This window comes from Podarcis raffonei, chromosome 3 (assembly GCF_027172205.1).
Source record: "Podarcis raffonei isolate rPodRaf1 chromosome 3, rPodRaf1.pri, whole genome shotgun sequence".
NCBI classification, from domain to species: domain Eukaryota; kingdom Metazoa; phylum Chordata; class Lepidosauria; order Squamata; family Lacertidae; genus Podarcis; species Podarcis raffonei.
The window spans coordinates 124209616-124229020 of record NC_070604.1 but is presented as its reverse complement, the minus strand read 5'-3'; the positions used below and the strand labels follow the sequence as shown (position 1 = coordinate 124229020).

General features: G+C 49.3%; 3 protein-coding genes across 7 annotated transcripts in view; all 3 read right to left on the bottom strand.

Moving 5' to 3' along the window:
- LOC128411536 (zinc finger protein 883-like) overlaps positions 1-10630 on the bottom strand; it is a 58027-nt gene extending 47397 nt beyond the window's left edge. The window contains exon 1 of one of the 2 annotated variants that reach the window (XM_053383934.1): positions 10549-10630. The gene's annotated coding sequence lies outside the window, so the exon portion shown is untranslated. Of the gene's footprint in view, positions 1-10338; positions 10495-10548 lie in introns of those variants that run through there. The other variant, XM_053383935.1, reaches the window with a different exon arrangement.
- On the bottom strand, positions 636-9781 carry LOC128411534 (zinc finger protein 91-like). 4 transcript variants are annotated; one of them, XM_053383926.1, is made up of 6 exons: positions 9722-9770; positions 6672-6914; positions 6395-6470; positions 6040-6122; positions 3951-4077; positions 636-3394 (listed from the first exon to the last, which is right to left on the bottom strand). In XM_053383926.1, exons 2-6 carry the CDS (start codon positions 6780-6782, stop codon positions 810-812), a joined length of 2982 nt encoding a protein of 993 aa, XP_053239901.1. In that variant the 5' UTR covers positions 6783-6914; positions 9722-9770; the 3' UTR covers positions 636-809. The 4 variants fall into 4 exon arrangements, with proteins under 4 accessions (XP_053239901.1, XP_053239902.1, XP_053239903.1 ...); XM_053383927.1 differs by lacking the exon at positions 6672-6914 and having other exon boundaries at positions 9722-9781; XM_053383928.1 differs by lacking the exons at positions 6672-6914; positions 9722-9770 and adding an exon at positions 8347-8383.
- Positions 10631-12426: 1796 nt separating the features above from the next.
- CAD (carbamoyl-phosphate synthetase 2, aspartate transcarbamylase, and dihydroorotase) overlaps positions 12427-19405 on the bottom strand; it is a 41590-nt gene continuing 34611 nt past the window's right edge. The window contains exons 35-44 of the mRNA XM_053383924.1: positions 19003-19144; positions 18833-18880; positions 18075-18229; positions 16864-16938; positions 16568-16780; positions 14960-15085; positions 14695-14850; positions 13810-13911; positions 13548-13642; positions 12427-12653 (exon numbers count right to left, since the gene is read on the bottom strand). Coding sequence (XP_053239899.1) covers positions 12551-12653; positions 13548-13642; positions 13810-13911; positions 14695-14850; positions 14960-15085; positions 16568-16780; positions 16864-16938; positions 18075-18229; positions 18833-18880; positions 19003-19144 — 1215 coding nt within the window. The 3' untranslated portion in view covers positions 12427-12550. The remainder of the gene's footprint in view (positions 12654-13547; positions 13643-13809; positions 13912-14694; positions 14851-14959; positions 15086-16567; positions 16781-16863; positions 16939-18074; positions 18230-18832; positions 18881-19002; positions 19145-19405) is intronic.

Below are 19405 nucleotides of genomic sequence, written 5' to 3'. Positions count from 1 at the left end.
ATTGCGAGAGGGTTGAACAATGACTCTTGTGGTCCCTCAGCACTCTGCAATTCCTTGATTCCCATGATGAACCCTAGACTTGCAGCCAGCCGTACATGTGAAAAGGACCTAGGGGTCTTAGTACACCGCAAGATTAACACGAGTCAACAGTGTGAGGCAGCAGCAAAATAAGCTAATGCTATTTTCGGCTGCATCAACAGACATCTGGCGTCCTGATGATTGGACGTGATATTACTGCTCCCTTCTGCCTTGGTCAGAACACACCAAGGATTGGAAAAAATTTAAGGACTATTTACAGAAATATTGTAAAATTAAGGAAAGTTAAATGGTGTTGGATTGAAATTGAGTGGTTTCTAGCTGTAATGATATAAAGGAACATAGACGGGAAAAAAGGGTCTGGAAAATAAGGTAATATTATAAGCTGTAATGCTTTAAGTGAAGGATTTGCTGAACAAATAATTTTAATTGGAATACAAGGAGGAGAAGTACGAGGAGGTCTGAGAAATTGGTTATTGTAAAGTATGATTTATGAACTATATGCTTTTTTAATTTTTTTGTTTGTTATGTTTTTGCTTGTTTGTTTAAAATTTTTTTGGAAAATTCAATAAATATTTTATATATATAAAAAAAGAACACACCTGGAGTACAGGGTCCAGTTCTGGACGCCACAATAAAAGGAGGATATTGTCAAGCTGGAACACGTGCAGAGGAGGAAGACCCAAATGATACACCGCCCTATACCCAGAGTTCTGAGCTGGATATGTTTTGTCCCAAAAAGAGGAGATTAAGAGGAGATGTGTCAGCCATCTTCAAATGCTATGAGTCTCCTTGCGGTGAGTTCTTTGATGGATTGTCATCTTAGACCTCTGCATGAAGCTCTTTCCACATTCTGAGCACTGATATGGTTTCTCCCCTGTATGAATTCTTTGATGGAATGTGAAACTTTTCTTCCATTTGAAGCTCTTTCCACATTCTAAGCACTGATATGGTCTCTCCTCACGGTGAATTGTTTTATGGGAAGTGAGATGTTCCTTCCGACTGAAGCTCTTTCCACATTCCAAGCACTGATGTGGCTTCTTCCCTGTATGAATTATTTGATGTAAAGTTAGACTTCTCTTTGATTTGAAGCTCTTCTCACATTCCAAGCACTGATATGGTCTCTCCTCACTGTGAATTGTTTTATGGGAAGTGAGATGTTCATTCCGACTGAAGCTCTTCCCACACTCCAGGCACTGATAAGGTTTCGCCACTGTATGAATTCTCTGATGTAACGTGAGACTTCTCTTTGATTTGAAGCTCTTTCTACATTCCAAGCACTGATAGGGTTCATCCATTGAATGAGTTATTTGATGGGACATTAGACTTTTTTTCCTATTGAAGCTCTTCCCACATTCCAAGCACTGATAAGGTCTCTCCCCTGTATGAATTCTTTGATGGGAAGAGAGCTGGGAGCCCCTACTGAAACTCCTTCCACATTCAAAGCACTTATATCCTCCCTCCCCTCTGTGAATTCTTTCATGTGAAGTAAGGGTATACTTCTGATTGAATGTTTTTCCACATTCCAAACACTGATACGGTGCCCCCCCTGTATGAATTCTCTGATGGGAAATGAGATTTGTCTTCCAGGAAAAGCTCTTTCCACATTCCCAGCACTGATATGGTTTCTGCCCTGTATGAATGCTTTGATGGCAAATTATACTTCTCTTCCACTTGAAGCTCTTCCCACATTCCAAGCACTGGTACGGGTTCTCACCACTGTGTGTTATTTGATGGGAAGTGAATTGGGATCCCTTAATGAAGTCCGTTCCACATTTGAAGCTTTTACATGGTTCTTCTTTTTTGTGAATTCTTTCATGTGAAGTGAGACTATCCTTCCGACTAAAAGTCTTTCCACATTTCATGCAGAGATATGGTTTTACCCCAGTATGAGTTGTTTGATGGGAAGTGAGATGGTCCTTCCGACTGAAGCTCTTTCCACATTCCAAGCACTGATATGGTTTTTCCCCCGTGTGAATTCTTTGATGGGCCTTAAGCACAGCCCTGTGACCGAAGCTCTTTCCACATTCTAAACAGTGATGGGGTTTCTTCCCACTGTGAGTTATTTGGTGAGATGTGAGATGGGACCTATGACTGAAGTGCTTTCCGCATTCCAAGCACTGATATGGTTTCACCCCAGTGTGAATTGTTTGATGGGAAGTGAGAATATTCTTCCGCCTGAAGCTTTTTCCACATTCCAAGCACTGATATGGTTTTTCCTTTGTATGAATGCTTTGATGACCCTTTAGATGCCCCCTCTGCCTGAAGCTCTTTCCACATTCCAAGCACTTATGAGGTCTCTCTCCTGTATGAATTCCTTGATGAGCCATGAGCTTAGCTTTCTGACTGAAGCTCTTTCCACATTCTGAGCACTGATACAGTTTTTCACCTGTGTGAATGCTTTGATGGGCTGTGAGCACAGCCTTTTGACTGAAGCTTTTTCCACATTCCAAGCACTGAAATGGTTTTTCCCCTGTGTGAATTCTTTGATGGGCTTTAAACACAGCCTTGTGACTAAAGCTCTTTGCACATTCCAAGCACTTATATGGTGTCTCCCCTCTATGGATTTTCTGATGGGAATTGAGATAGGATCTCTGATTAAAGCACTTTCCACATTCCAAGCACTTATGGGTTTTCCCCGCACTGTGAGTTATTTGATGGGAAGTGAGATGGGACCTCCGACGGAAGCTCTTTCCACATTGCAAGCACTGATATGGTTTCTCTCCTGTATGAATTATTTGATGGGCTGTGAGTGCAACCCTTTGACTGAAGCTCTTTCCACATTCCAAGCACTGATATGGTTTCTCCCCTGTATGAATTCTTTGATGGGCCTTGAGCACATGCCTGTAACTGAAGCTCTTTCCGCATTCCAAACAGTGATGGGGTTTCTTCCCACTGTGGAGTATTTGGTGGGAAGTGAGATGGGCTCTTTGCCTGAAGCGCCTTCCGCATTCCATGCAATGATATGGTTTCTCTCCTGTATGAATTCTTTGATGAGCCATAAGCTTAGCCTTCTTCCTGAAGTTCTTTCCACATTCCAAACACTGATATGGTTTCTCTCCTGTATGAATGGTTTGATGGGTCGTGAGATTGGACCTCTGACTGAAGCTCTTTCCGCATTCCATGCACTGATATGGCTTCTCCCTGCTGTGAGTTCCTGGATGGAGAGTGAGATGTTTCTTCTGACGAAACGTCTTACCACCTTCCAAGCACTGATAGCGATTCTTCCCAATGGAATTTATTTTATGGGAAGTGGAATGGGAGCTCTGACTATAACTCTCTCCACATTCCAAATATTTATACACCTTCCCCACTCTGTGAATGTCTCCCTTGTTCATAATTTCCAATCCAGCACCACCTGCATCAAAGAGAGAAACAGATTAGAGCCTCAGGAAGAAATGGAGCCCCAAATTATTCAAATAATGGAGCACTGCTAATGGAATGTTTGTGATTGATGAAGAATTAAAGGGGGTTAGAGCTACGGACTTACTACGAGGTTCACTGCCTTTGTTGACTCTCCTTGACACACTGATTGATGGGAACCTGAGATTCAAACAGCCTGGCATCTGGCAGGACGGATTTTGTTTGGCCTAATCATGGAATCTCCTCCATCTGCAAGGCCAGTTGTCTCTTTGGTCAACCAGAAAGTGACAGAAGCAAAAGCAGAAAACCTCACAGAAGCTGCTACTTCTGCCAACACATGGAAGGTTACATTCAAGAAGGTCTGGGCAGCTCAGACCAGCCTGGTCATAGTTTAAAAAGGCATATGTGGGGCAAGAATATTTGCAGACAAAACAGTAGATTCAAGGTGAGCTGTGGGGAAGGAGAATCCCAGATGCTGTCAAGCGCCATCAAAATATTTATATATGTATTGGATTTCAAAACAGATATTATGATCCAGCAGGAATCCTTACTGAGAGAGTCCATAATTGCACGATTGTCCTCCATGACTTCCTTATGCAGAGCTCTCTGGTCAGGATCCAGCAACGCCCACTCCTCCTCGGTGAAATACACAGCGACATCTTCAAAGCACAGAGGACCCTGAAGGAAAAGGAAAAAGGTCCTCTTCTGAGACAGCATAAAGATTATGCTCAGTCGTTTTCTGTCCGTTAATTGTTGTGTTGTTTTAATGGGATTATTTTGCTGCACATTTTAGGTATGGCTGTTTATTTTAATGATTTAATGGGACTTCCGGGTAGGCGTGAATGGCAAACGGACTGCGAGTTTGAAAGCTGCGTCAAACTCTGCTCTGCAGTGGATTGGGGAAGCGCTCAGGCAAGGTGCACCCCGAAAAATGCCTCAAAAGGGTATTTGAGGTGTCGTGACGTCCTGTAGACAGCAAACGGCAACTCGGTAGCTCCGGTTTCTGCCCCTGCACCGAGAGGCGAGTGGGGGTGAAAGCCGAGAGAAAAGCCAACGATCTAGGCACCAGCATGATTCTGTGTTGCGAAGCCTCTGAACCAGTCAGCAGTAGACTATCTTTCCAAATAATTTCAAGCCGATTGGCAAGGTGAGAAGGAAAATTTATTACTAATTCGGCAAAAAACAGGAGGTTAAAAAGGAAGTCTACTCCCATCTGTGGGTATTTTAACCACATGAGAAGTTTTACAAGTGGGAAACTGGGGCTCAACCCTTGGAGTTAAAGCCACCTAATGGGAGAAGGGGACGACAGAGGATGAGATGGTTGGTCAGTGTTCTCGAAGCTACGAACATGAGTTTGACCAAACTGCGGGAGGCAGTGGAAGACAGGAGTGCCTGGTGTGCTCTGGTCCAGGGGGTCACGAAGAGTCGGAAACGACTAAACAACAACAAATGGCTGACAAAGACAAAGGATTATACAAAGCTTTTTAAATACCAATTTAAAAACCTGGTGGAACTAAGGGATTTTTTATTAATTTGTGAAGTTATTAATACTTTTAAAACTCAAAGAATCTTGAGATATTGGAGAAAACAACTGGGACTGAATACTGTGTCAAGTTTCAAGAGCAAAGAAAGTGGATTATAATTATATTCTGGAAAGATTATTTTGGAATTAAAACTACACTGGAATACTAAACTATATTTTCCCTGGACATTGAGTATCAGCAAATGGATTCATTCTCTTGTTTTGTTTTGCTTTTTTGTTTAAACCAACTGGAACTGAGATAAATTTTACGGTTTGGACTACTTTATTTTACACAGTAAATAGCCCTGTGTAAAAGACTGTTATTTACATATTTCTTTCACTTCTTAACACCTTTACGTCTTATACTTTTATAAGATAAATTTCTATACATTTATATTTTAGAATATGACAAAGTATATATGTATGGAAGACCTTTATCCTTTTCAATTTGGATTTGTAAATTTGCATTGATCCTTTCATTTATAATTCGAAGTTAATTCTAGGTGTTGGTAAAGGGGTCAGAACAAAGGGAAACTAGCCAAATGCTGTTTTTTGAAGTGACCTTGACAAAGGGTTGATAAGGCCAAAGGCTCTTTGTTTTGAGAGCAAATTGGTCAAGGCTGAGAAAATGTTGGTGTTGAATTTAAGAGTAGTGACACCAGGCAGAAAGGTTTCTTTGCAAGAGGGTACCAGATCTCAACTTGCTGATCCTTTTTCAGAATTTAAACTAGAAATAGGTAACAACTTTTTTAAAAAATGTGGCTGCATTAGGCAGCCAAACTGGAAATAAAATAAAATACAATGTTAGAAATGATGGGGGATATGAAGGAATTAAATGTGAGAATCACTAAAGTGGAAACTAGGTTAAAAGGGGTGGAGGAGAAAACTAAATGTGCACAAGGAGAGGTGAAAGGTGTGAAAAGGGACCAGGAAAAGTTAAAGGTTGATGTAGAAGGAGTTTACGCATCTCAGGAATTGATGTGGGATGCCTTGGCGGTGGCTGAGATGAAGGAGAAGAATGGAAAATAAAGAGAATGAAACAAAAAAAGCTTTGAGCAGGAGAAATTCGTTCTGGCCTACTCCCTGGCTGCCCCACTCCTCTGACTCTTTCCCAATACCAGATCTGTTTCCACAGCTGCTGCTTCTCCTCTGTTCTCATGAAAAGATGGGTGAGGAGGTCTGGGGGGCATCCATCTCTCACCTGCGAGAGACAAAAGTCAAAGGGAAGCCATCAGCTCCTGCGTCTCTCAGAGCTTCAGCAGCGCATTTCAGGCTACAGATGGGCCTTAGAAAAAGTCTTTCTTGCAAAGTCCATTTAGACATTTGTACTCATTTCAAACTTAATTTGGGTCAAAATACATTTCCCCTCCTTGGCGCTCTTGGCCCCAAGTGCTTTCCCCCCTAAAGATGAACAGAACCCACAGATTAGTTTCAAGATCCACAGAATGAGAAGAAAAACTCGCTTCTCCTTACCCAGCGGCCTCCCTCTGGTGTCCATCTGAGTCCTCTCTGCCACAGAGGAATCTGGGTCCATTTCTGCAAACGGATCCTTTCCCGGAAAGAGCAACAAGGATTCAAAACAGAGAATAGGGAGAAGGATTAGAAAAGGAATGGCTGAAGCAAACACTTTAGGGGAGCAGATCTCATCCCTTGCTTCCCAAAAGATGGTGAGCCATTAGAAGAGCAGTTTGGGAGATTCTCCCTCACGCTCTGAGCCCCTTGGGAGATTCCAGAGGAAAGTCTCTCTCACCTGCTGCTCTGCTTGCCTCCTCTCCTCTGCCTGACTCAAGAGGAAACCTTCAGCCAGGGCTACAGCCTGGGAAGTGGTCTCTGCCCCACATTCCCTCACCCAGCTCTCCATTTCCGGCAGTTGAGCAGCCAGGAACTGTCTTGCTCATCTGTTGGTGCTCTTAGGAAGCCTCCAAGAGATCGGAAGGAATCCTGTAGTCTTCTGTCAAGTTCCGTCTATCTGATTTTGAGTTGCTTACAAATCCTACAAAGCAAATACATTGTTCTGTTATTAGATTGATACAAGGTCAGGAGAAGAAGACAGAATGATGATGCACAAGTGAGTAATTTGTGCTGAATATAATTTAGACACTAGGCCATAGTTGGGGTCTTAAGCTGGGGACCCTCAAGAGTGCTCTCTCTTCCTCTGCCCCCCCCCCACTTCAGGGCCCATTTCCTTCCAGCTTCTGTCTTATTTTCTAGCACTTGGAATCCCCAACGTCCTCAAGGCACACCACTTGGGTGGGGTCCTTTCTTGTTCTGTGGGCCAGGTTATTGCCTGGCAACCCCCCAAGGGCTAACTGGGCGAGGCCAAAGCACGTCTAAAGGCAGCCAGGTACAGTGGTATCTCAGGTTACAGACGTTTCAGGTTACAGACTCTGCAAACCCAGAAATATTACCTCGGGTTAAGAACTTTGCTTCAGGATGAGAACAGAAATCGTGTGGCGGCGGTGCAGCGGCAGCAGGAGGCCCCATTAGCTAAAGTGGTGCTTCAGGTTAAGAACAGTTTCAGGTTAAGAATGGACCTCCAGAACAAATTAAGTATGTAACCTGAGGTTTCACTGTATAGGGAAGTTTTTAAGGTTTGTTGTCTTATTGTGTTTTAATTTGTTGGAAGCTGCCCAGAATGCCTGGGAAACCCAGTCCGAGGGGCGGCACATAAGTTTATTATGACTATGATTATCAAAAAAACGAAGATCATGGCCACTGGGCCCATCACCTCCTGGCAAATAGAAGGGGAAGAAATGGAGGCAGTGAGAGATTTGACTTTCTTGGGCTCCATGATCACTGCAGATGGTGACAGCAGCCATGAAATTAAAAGACGCCTGCTTCTTGGGAGAAAGGCGATGGCAAACCTAGACAGCATCTTAAAAAGCAGAGACATCACCTTGCCAACAAAGGTCCGCATAGTTAAAGCCATGGTTTTCCCAGTAGTGATGTATGGAAGTGAGAGCTGGACCATCAAGAAGGCCGATCGCCGAAGAATTGATGCTTTTGAATTCTGGTGCTGGAGGAGACTCTTGAGAGTCCCATGGACTGCAAGAAGATCAAACCTCTCCATTCTGAAGGAAATCAGCCCCGAGTGCTCCCTGGAAGGACAGATCCTGAAGCTGAGGCTCCAAGACTTTGGCCACCTTATGAGAAGAGAAGACTCCCTGGAAAAGACCCTGATGTTGGGAAAGATGGAGGGCACAAGGAGAAGGGGACGATGGAGGACGAGATGGTGGGACAGTGTTCTCGAAGCTACAAACATGAGTTTGACCAAACTGCGGGAGGCAGTGGAAGATAGGAGTGCCTGGCGTGCTCTGGTCCAGGGGCTCATGAAGAGTCGGACACAACTAAATGACTAAACAACAACAACGATTATTAGGTGGGGCCAAAGAACAGTGCTAAAAAGCAAGTCAAGTAGAATTCACCTTCTTTCTGTTTTAAATATAGTTTTAATGTTGTCATTGTCAGTTTGCATTTCTAAGTACAGAAAGTACTTGTGAAACAAGCAGAAGGTTCTTGATGTTTGGGTTATTCCTTCAGAGAAGCTGAGTACTGCTGCATTAGTCTGTCCCTGTTCTCTCTTCTGTCAAGGTCATGCTGACTATAAGAGTAAGGCCAGAAGGAGCCCGGGTTTCACTTCTCTTTCTGTCCCTCTTCCTTCTCGTGTGGCATTCTGCATACAGTGGTACCTCGGGTTAAGTACTTAATTCGTTCCAGAGGTCCGTTCTTAACCTGAAACTGTTCTTAACCTGAAGCACCACTTTAGCTAATGGGGCCTCCTGCTTCCGTCGCTGCGTGATCTCTGTTCTCATCCTGAAGCAAAGTTCTTAACCCGAGGTACTATTTCTGGGTTAGCGGAGTCTGTAACCTGAAACGTATGTAACCTGAAGCGTATGTAACTCAAGGTACCACTGTATAGTGTTAAGCTTTAGACATATTATTATAAGCTACTGTAAGTTTAAGTTAAGTCTGCTGCAAGTGGATTTCTTATGGATAGTCCCAATACTGAATGTGTGCCAATCCTGAATTGCGACCCTTAGGCTCATTTGCCTTCAGTAGCAGAAAAGCTCTGCTGAACGAAATACAATGGCCTCTGGTCTATCCTGCAACAGTGAATCCGGCACCATGTTTAAGTCTTACTCTGCTCTGGATCAATAGGAGCAGAATTCATCTGCCCTGGGAACGTTGGGAAAGGGAAGGTTAATAATAATAATAATGGTATCAAAAGCCTCTAAGAGATAGAGCAGAGCTAGGAAACAGCTCTCCCCTTTGTCCCTAGCCCGCCGGGGATCATCAACTAGCGCAAACAAGGCAGTTTCAGTCCCATGATGAGGCCCGAATCTTAAAATTTAAAATGCAACGGATTAAAAACCATTGAAAAGCATTTTTGACATTTCCCCCAGCCGCCCACTTTGTCCCCGTGAGTCTGGGCTCTTCAGGGCTCCCAGCAGGGCAAGGTCCCTCCGGCCTCCCAGGGAGCAGCTGCTTGGGGGTCCTCCTGCATCTCCCCCGTCTCAGGGAGGGACCCCAGGGGATGCTGGCCCGCCCTCCAGGCGGAGCTGCCCGGGCTCCCCAAGGCGGCAGCAGCAGCAGCAGCAGCCCGAGGAGGGGCTGGGCTCCCCCCCCCCAAGTTCTCACTCGCTGCGTTTCTTTTCCGTCCCCCGCTTTCCGCCCGCCCCCAGGGCCTTGTCCCCCCCCACCTGAAGGGGGTTTCTGGGCCCCCTCCTTCCCCCAATGGCAGGACCCCCTGCAGCCCCCCAGGACCCCCAAGGCCGAGCCCGGGAAGAGGGGGAGACTCACCCGAGGAGACAAGAGGGGCGCCTCCGGAAGACCCGCCCCCGCCATTTCCCGTCCTCTCTAGGAAGGCGGCTCAGCTGCTCTTAACCCTTGGCCCGCCGGGCGCGCCCAGCTGGTCCCTGGCTTGGGGGAGCCGCGGGGCCGGAGGAATCCCAGGGCAAAAGAGCAGCCAGGAGGCTTGGTCTTGATTGAAGACGGTCGCCACAGGACAGGGGGAATCACAAAAGTCACAAGCATGAGATTTGCTGGAGGGGCAACCCCCCCCCCATTCCTGCAACAAGGAGGAGATGCTGGCTGGAAAAGGCTCTGCCAGGAGCCCGGATCCGAGAAAGGGAGAACTGCAGGCTCTCCCAGGGGCTGCTGGCTGGGGGGAGCCCTTCCCCCCCCCGGCTCGCTTGGCCCGCGGAAGGTCCGAGGTCTGGACTGGCCATAAGGCGGACTGGAGGTGGCCCAGGTTTGTGGGGAGAAACGGTGTTTTCCATGTTTCTTAACAAGCGCAGTGATAATGTGACGCGGCAGCTAAAAAAGCCAATGCAATTCTGGGCTGCCTCAATAGGAGTATAGCATCTAGATCAAGGGAAGTAATAGTGCCACTGTATTCTGCTCTGGTCAGACCTCACCTGGAGTACTGTGTCCAGTTCTGGGCACCACAGTTCAAGAAGGACACTGACAAACTGGAACGTGTCCAGAGGAGGGCAACCAAAATGGTCAAAGGCCTGGAAACGATGCCTTATGAGGAACGGCTAAGGGAGCTGGGCATGTTTAGCCTGGAGAAGAGGAGGTTAAGGGGTGATATGATAGCCATGTTCAAATATATAAAAGGATGTCACATAGAGGAGGGAGAAAGGTTATTTTCTGCTGCTCCAGAGAAGCGGACACGGAGCAATGGATCCAAACTACAAGAAAGAAGATTCCACCTACACATTAGGAAGAACTTCCTGACAGTAAGAGCTGTTCAACAGTGGAATTTGCTGCCAAGGAGCGTGGTGGAGTCTCCTTCTTTGGAGGTCTTTAAGCAGAGGCTTGACAACCATATGTCAGGAGTGCTCTGATGGTGTTTCCTGCTTGGCAGGGGGTTGGACTCAATGGCCCTTGTGGTCTCTTCCAACTCTAGGATTCTATGATTCTTATGGTGCTTTCAACCTGCTGTAGCAGTATAGATTCACACTTTTTAGTTTCAGATATCTGAACAAGAGTCACAAAGGCAGATCTGTTCAGTTTCTGTTAATTGATTCTCATGAAAACTTACAGATTCTGGCTTCACACAACTCAAGGCAGTGTCAATTTAGTCTTGGCAGAAAGCCAAGGTCAGCTTGACCTAGAAACTACTTACTCTGATTGGTTAATGACCAGCACTCAACTCTGTTATCTAGGAATGCTAGCACAGTTTGGTGTTAGGTGTGTTAGGAGTAGGAGTGCTGTGTATGGTTAAGAGAGAGAGAGAGAAAGAAAGGATTTATTTTGCTTTGTTTTGTATGCAGAAACTCTGCTGGTTTTATTTTTTCCTTTTAATACATCCTGTAAATAGTTATTCTGAGTCTAGCTGACTAGTCATTTCCACCTCAACTAGCTTCTTCGCTGTGCAGGAAAACTCTGCTACGTTTGGGCTAAAGCCATTAGAGCTATGCCTGACACTCCAAAGTTCATTTGCATTCATCGTAATATCGCCTTCACCTCCTCTTCCTGCTCCCCTGTCAACTCTTTGCACTGCAAAACCATGCTTTCATTGCTTGTGTGTGTGTGTGTGTGTGTGTGTGTGTGTGTGTTTCTACAGTGGTACCTTGGTTCTCAAACTTAATCCATTCCAGAAGTCTGTTCCAAAACCAAAGCGTTCCAAAACCAAGGTGCACTTTACCATAGAAAGTAATGAAAAATGGATTAATCCCTTCCAGACTTTTAAAAACAACCCCTAAAGCAGCAATTTAACATGAATTTTACTATCCAATGAGACCACTGATCCATAAAATGAAAGCAATAATCAATGTACTGCAGTCCATCAGTAACTGAACTGGGTTCGACAGTCACAGAAACAAACCAAAAAAGCTGCAAAAAAGCAAAATGAATAGCAAAAGACAGACAGACCTCAGCGTACCACTCAAAATGGAGCACGTTTGGCTTCTGAAAGAAGTTCGCAAATCGGAACACACATTTCCAGAATTGCAGTGTTTGGGTTCCATGTTGTTTGAGTACCAAGGCGTTTGAGAACCAAGGTACCACTGTAGTTTAATGGTAACACTGTTTCTGATTTTATTCCCTGACTTTTGTTAGTTGGGAAAGCCTTAGGGAGTTTTCTCTATGGGGAATTCTCGGAATCATCCAATCCCTGTGGAAACCGTTTCTCTGGAACGGATTTATTAATAAAACTTACACGCTGGTGGGATTAAGAAAGCCACACAGGCACCCCAAAGCAGTTCACAAAAGAGCAGTAGGTTGTATTCAACTGTTTTTATTAAAAAAAAAAGAAACGGAAACAAAGGAATCCGCTTGGCTCACTAGTATGTGTAGAAAAGTCACTGCGGGCAGCAGGCCGTTCGAGGGAAGCAGCGAGGGCTGAAGGGTGTTGCAGCCTGCCAAAGGGGGCCGCCAACCCAGACCCAAAACGAACAGAACTTGGTCCTCGGGAAGGAGGAATGTCTCCAGGGCTGGGCCCAGGAAGCAGCTCAGCCCAAGAGGGGAAGGCAAAGAGGGAGGGTGGGGCCTTTCCTGAGCTTGCCCCCCCCCCCAGCATGGAGCTGTCCCAAGGCTGCCTCCCAGCAGCGCCGTTTTTTGCTCTTTGGTGGAGGAGCCAGGTGGGCAACGCGGACCGGGGCCCAGAGTCCCGCCCAGGCGGCTTCAGTACCGTCCCAGGACGGTGGCCAGCAGGGCCATGCGGATGTACATGCCGTTCTCTGCCTGCCGGAAGTAGGCAGCGCGCGGGTCCGAGTCCACCTCCACGCTGGAAGGAGAGAAAGCGGGGGGAGGTCATGATCGCCATCAAGTCAGCAAGTGCTCCAGGCCACACACCCCCCTCGCCCTTCCGAGGGCCCAGAGCTCTGCACACGACGTGCTTCTCCTGTGCAAGATGCTTTGCCGCCCGCCCTGCGAGGTAGGCCGCTCTTCTAACTCAGCTCCAGTTCCTGCCTTGCAGGGGGTGGGGGCTAGATGACCCCTGGTGTAGAAGTGCAAATATCCAGAGTGGGGGGGTCAGGGGGGATTGCTATGAGGAATTATAAAATATGCATCAAGCCATTGTGTCTGCTATGAAAGCATGGCGTTGACTCTTTGTCCCCACGTGGGGTTTTTTGAAATGCTCAGAGGAAATCTGATTGGTTCTTACAAACACTGTGTAAAAAGTTCTTTTGTGAATAAAATGACCTGGGCCGGAGGGTGGAGGGGAATTACTATTATAAGCACTCCTCCCAGAGTCTTGCCGGTTGAAGCCTCTGAGTGTATTTTATCAGAGTTCAATTCTTGCTTTGCTTTGGGAATGCCACACCCTGGGGCTCCCTTCCAACTCTGATGCTCTGTGGTTCTACACATCCCAAGGCGACCGACTGAGGCTGGGCGTTCCCATCACCAAACTACGCCCCCCCCATCTGACACCCCCTTCTACTGCTCCAGAGTCTCAAAGCAGCCAGAAGCAAAGAAACAGGGAAGAAACTGTGGACTTCTGCTCCTTATGAACCCCCCCCCCCGACCCACAGGTCTTGATCCTCCTACATGGGGGCTCTGCTGGGTCCACCGCTGCTCCAAATTCCTCGGCTCCACCCAAAATGTCCCTTCACTCCATCTGGTACCCTGAAGCAATTCCCTGGCCAGCAGTGCCCCCTCCCTCCCCGCCCTTCCGCACCTGATCTCGTTGACCCGGGGCATCGGGTGCATCACCACCATCTTCTTCTTGGCCCGGGTCATGATGTGAGGGGTCAGGATGAACTGCCCAAAACACTGAGGAGGGAGAGGAGCACAGCCAGTGAGCATGTGGTTGGGGACCCTCTTCTCCATCCCCTCTGGGTGGCTTCAGGGCCTCCGAGGGCCAGCCTGGCCCGGAGGGAGGGAGGCCTTGGGGGCGCCATGGGGTGGGGGCAGCAATTCTGGGCCCCTTCCTCACTCACCGCTTCAAACTCCTGGACTGAGGCGAAGCGCTCCTTCTGGATGCGGGTCATGTAGAGGACGTCCGTGTCGGGCAGAGCCTCCTCGATGTTCTCAAACTCCTCCTGAGAATTTATTACCGCAATTAATTAATATTGTGTTGAAAGGTGCCCAGAGTGGCTGGGGAAACCCAGTCAGATGGATGGGGTATAAATAATACTATATTATTATTATTATTATTATTATTATTATTATTATTATTATTATTATTTCCACCGACACACACAATAACCCAGAACGCAGCCCCTGCGCAAATTGGGGGTTGCCTGTACTGCATTTGGGGGGGGGGGGAACTTTGTTAAAAGGTGCTTTTGGGGCAGTTCTCCTAACTGGTGGTTCTCTGAAGCACAGGTTTATGGAGCCTGCCCTGTGGCAACACCTCCTCTAATAAACGGCGTCTCTGCCGGATGCTGAGCTTGTTTATCTCTCTTGGCTATGCTTTTCTTTAAGGTGGTGCATGAACCATTAAAAGCGGGCTTAGAAAATAAAATGTTGCTCACCTCCAAGTTTAAACAGTCTAAAAATGCCCAAATCGGTTAAATTTGGGAAGGGAACAGCTTCTGTAAGGTAAAGGTAAAGTGACCCCTGACCATTAGGTCCAGTCATGGCCGACTCTGGGGTTGCGGCGCTCATCTCGCTTTACTGGCCGAGAGAGCCGGCATACAGCTTCCAGGTCATGTGGCCAGCAGGACTAAGCCGCTTCTGGCGAACCAGAGCAATGCACGGAAACGCCGTTTACCTTCCCACCGGAGCGGTTCCTATTTATCTACTTGCACTTTGACCTGCTTTCGAACAGCTTCTGTAGAGAACAGCGGGGAGGACCCCCAGCGCAGCCCCCTCCCCCTCACCTGCTTGATCCCCTTGGAGGCCACGAAGTGGAAGATGTCGGCCGGCATGCGGAGGTTGGGGGGCGTGACGTAGCGCAGGCTGACCCGGTAGAGGGTGAGGAGGCGAGCCAGAGAGTGGACGGTCCGGCCGTGCTTCAAGTCGCCCACCATGGTGATCTGGGGAGAGGGCAGAGGCAGCCGTCAGCACCCCTGGCTGGGGGGGGGGAGGCCCCCACAAAGCAGCCACCCCCAAGCCCCCCCTCCCAAACGAGGTCCCCTCACTCACCGTCATGCCGTTGACCGTGCCCAGCTCCTCCCGGATGGTGAAGATGTCCAGCAGGCCTTGCGTGGGGTGCTCCCCGACCCCGTCGCCCGCGTTGATGACAGGCTTGCGGCAGTGCTTGGCAGCCAGCTGGCACAAGGAGTAAGGAGGGAGGGAGTCAGCAGGGGCGCTCCTGCAGAGCCCTTTCACGGCCGCCCTGGAGAGATTGTACCGACCGCGGTCCCCATTTCATCCTTTCTGGGAGATGGAAGCCCAGTTCCCGATGGCGGTTCCCAGGGCCCCACGAGAGCCCAGGGCTCAAATTCCCACTTGGCCATGAAGCTCTCACTAGGAGTGACCCTTGGGCCACTCGCTGCCTTTCTCAGCCTGGCCGACCTTGCAGTGGGAGGTGGTTGTGGGACGGGAATGAGGAGGAGGACCCTGGAGAGTTCCCTGGGTGGGGTCTTGGGCAGCCACCACTTCTCTCAGCCTAACCTACTCTGCAGGATGAAATGGGAAGCGGGAGAAGCACGTAGGGCACTTTGGGCTCCTTGGAGAATAAGGTGGTCCAGAAATGCAAAGAAATAAACAAACAAACCAATAACTCAGCTGCCTGGGGTGGGAGTGAAGTGGCTCAGCGCCTCCTCCAGGCGGAAGCAGCCCATCCACAGACCCGGGAGGGAAAACAAGAGGCTTTAGGGAACTGAGCCCTGCTGATAGCATAGGCTGGATCTGTTCCTTCTCAGCCCTGGAACGGTCATCCGCATATAAGAGAACCAGGAGGGGTGTACCAGCCAATTTAGGGGGGGTGAGCATTTTCTTTCTCAGTGTTTCCTACTAAGGAGTTAATATAGAAATTGACTAAAGTAGGCGCAAGGACGCAGCCTTGTTTAACACCATGGGAGTTTTGGATTTCCTTGGATAAATGGCTCTGCCGGTCACACCTAACCCGGACCCGAGTGTTTTCGTATAAACTGCGGTTAAGACACAGTAGACGTCTGTCCATGTTTGAGGCACTTAGTTTCTCCCAAAGCCTATCTCGTGATATTAAATCGAAGACAGATTTAAAATCTATGAAAGCTGCGTAGAGGGATCCTCCTTTTCTTGTGGTATATTTTTCCACAAGACGTTGGAGTACTAGGCCTTGGTCTAAAGTTGACCGGTTTGCCCTGAAACCAGCTTGTGCTTCTGTAAGGACATGTTCTCGCTCAATCCGCCCTGAGCCCGGCTTCGGCTGGGGAGGGTGGGATATAAATAAAATAAAATTTATTATTATTATTATTATTATTATTATTATTATTAATCCAATCCTCAAGTTTATTACCTAAGTGGGCAGCATATAGTTTACCGATAATGCTTAGGAGACTAATTGGCGTGTAATTAGAAGGGTCCGATCTGCTCCCTTTCTTGGCATGATGATTGCTAGACCCCAATCCTCTGGGATGGTCTCCCTCGGAGGGGAGCAGCCTCTCCCTGGGTGCTCAGAGATCCCTTTGCTGTAACCCCTGCACTGCAGGGGGTGGGGCTGGATAACCTTTGGGTCCCCCTCCCAACTCGACAATCTAGGGTTCTCTTTGCTGGGGCCCCCCGAGGGCCCTGCGTCCCATCAGAGTGGCCTTGGCCGGAGCTCACCTCCACGGCCCCCGGCTGGGGGTGCCTCAGCACCAAGACGTCGGCGTAGCAGCTCATGGTCTGGACCGAGTCCGCCAGCGACTCCCCCTTCTGGCAGGAGGAGGTGGCCTCTGAAAAGGGCAGGACAGAGCCCCCCAGGCGGTACATGGCGGCGGCAAAGGAGCTGCTGGTGCGCGTGCTGGCCTCGTAGAACATGGAAGCCATCACCTTGCCCTGCGCGGGAGGAAGCGGCGGACTTCAGTACAGGCGGGGGGCTCCCCCTCCCCCACCCCCTACCCCCCTGGCCCCCACCTCACCTTGAGGATGTCTATGTTGCGCTCCTTCTGGACCATCATGCGCAGGTTGTGAGCCACGTTGAAGAGGTGAGACATCTGCAGCAGAGGGGAGAGGGGCGCTCAGTCGGACAGGAGGGGGTCTCAAAATGCTACCAAGGGCATTATACTATTCTATGGCGTTCGGAACATACGGCGTACCGTTCTGGTCGGCACACTTCAAAAAGGGTACTGAAAACTTAGGGAAGGGTCAGACAAGGCCAGTGTGGCGTTTGCCTGTTTGTTTAGAGCCTCTCTGTACAGGGGGGGAAAAGAAAGGGTTAAAAATGTAGACCAATAGGAAAGCTGGAGGCGGAGCCTACATGTGTATAAAAGGGCTTAGCCTGAGGTTTGTTGGTGGGTAGTTGGTTGGTTTTAGTGGCTTGGCTGGTTGGGAAAGGCAGTTGGTAATAGAGAGACAGTTAGGGCCGTGGGTTCTTGAGTGAGGGGGGGTAGAAGAGAGAGAGAGCGGAAAATAAGACTCAGAAAGAGTAACGACGTTTGGAATGCCGTAAAAGTTTGTTTGTGTCTGAAATAAAATACCCTCTTCTTTATTAACTTGAGAACCTGACTGAGGCGGAAGTGATTTTACCGGGGGGGACCTGGTTGGTGGCAGCGGACTAGTGGCGTATGGGTCAGTAGTCTGTGAGACGACCGGGGGCTCCGTACGAACACCACAGACAGTGACTGAGGGGAGGGAGCGACTGCCCCGTGAAGAATGGTCGCAGCGGTTGGGACTTTCTCAATTTAGAGAAAAGGCGACCCACGACCCAAGCTTAAAAAGTTCTCCCTGGCCTGCGAGAAAGTGGACAGAGGAAAGTTTTCCTCCCTCTTTCGTAACACTAGATCCCATGGAGATCCATTGAAGCTGGACGTCAGGAGAGTCAAGACAGACGACAGAAAGTCCTTCACACAGAGAGCACATGGGTAAACTGTGGAACTCCCTGCCACTTGGATGGCTTGAAAAGAGGACTGGGGGGATTCATGGAGGAGGAGAGGGCTTTGGGTGGCTCCTGGCCAGCATGGCCAGCAATGCTTCGGAATCCCAGGAGGGGAGAGGGCTCTGGGGGGGGGGTGTCTCCCCTTGGGACATCTAGTCGGCCACTGGCCTGATCCTGCAGGCTCCTCTCTGGGCTTCCCCCTTCCCCAAGGCAGGCCAGAGGAGCGGGTGTCCCAGTGTGTCTCTGCGCGAGTACCTGTCCCTTGGTGAACTGCTTGACGGACAAGACGTGCTGCCCGACCAGCGGGTGGAGGAGCGGCGAAGTCTGGGGGTGCGGCAGGCTCTGCGGGGACGTCTGCCTGGGCAAGGGGCCTGCCAGGTACAGGGGGCCGTCCTGGATCATGGCCAAGTCTGCGGGAGGAAAGGAAGGTCAGCCCTTCGAGGAGGACCAGAGAGGCACCACCCAGCGGGGGCAGCAGGGTCTGCCCCTTGGCCTCTCTCGCCACGGTATGGCAGGAGACCCCAGCTCTTCTCTGATCCTGGAAACACCCCAGGAAGTCTATCAGTACACAAAGCCCTGAACAACTTGGGAGCAGTTTACCTACAAGATCCCCTTGCCCCACACAGACCCATTCAGCTCATTGGATCAGTGGAGAGGGCACTGCCACATGGGCTGCGTAATACCCCGTCCCAGTTTGTGAAAAATCAGATCTTTGCCCTCTGGAACTCCCTGCCTCTTGACACCAGGCCGGCGCCTGTGCTGTGCATTATTGTTTCGGAAAACACACCCATAGACCTAGATCTAGTTGCTGTGAGTTCCCATCGGCTTTTGGTCCACTGCTATTTTAACTTTTCCACAGCCTTATTGCTGCTAACTCTTCATCGATCATTTTATTGCATTGTCTTATTTGAGGTGCGTGGTTTTCTTCATTTTCTTAAAGCAACCAAGCGGCGCATCCGTTTTACGAGAGAAAGGAAACGAGCGGCTTGCAAGGAGGAGGAAGGAAACCTCACCTGGCGGCTCCACCGTTTTCTTGACCACTTTTTCCCTGAGATCTTCGGCTGCCGGAGGATGGAGAAAGGAAGAGGAGGACGAACGTTAGAGAAAGACGGGAGGCCTTTGCAACAGCACCTCTTTGCCCCCAGGAAGGACCCCCCTCCCGCCACCCCCCTGCGCCCGTCACCTGGCAGCCCGGGGTCCGAGGCGCGGTGGATGCGGGGGGCCAGGAAGAACCGGGCGTCTCCCACCGGTCCGGCTCGACGGGGGCTGGGCGCTCGACAGCGCAAGGCCTCTGGCTGGACGGTGGGGAGGGGCCGCTCTGGCGTCTGAAAGGAGGGAGGGGGAGAGTTAAGCAACTGGGGGGGGGGGGAGAATGGCATCTCCCACCTGCTCCAGTGGCATGTGAGGATGACAGACACGCAGCAGCAGCAGCGCCCCCCTTGCATGGGGAGAAGGCGTCACAAGGGGTGTGCCCCTGAATTTGTAGGAAATGGACAGCAAAGCAAAGGAGCGCAGGCGCTAGGGTAAAGACCACCCCCTCCCCTCCCCATAGTTGGCTCAAAGCAGGACCACCCACCCCCCCGCCT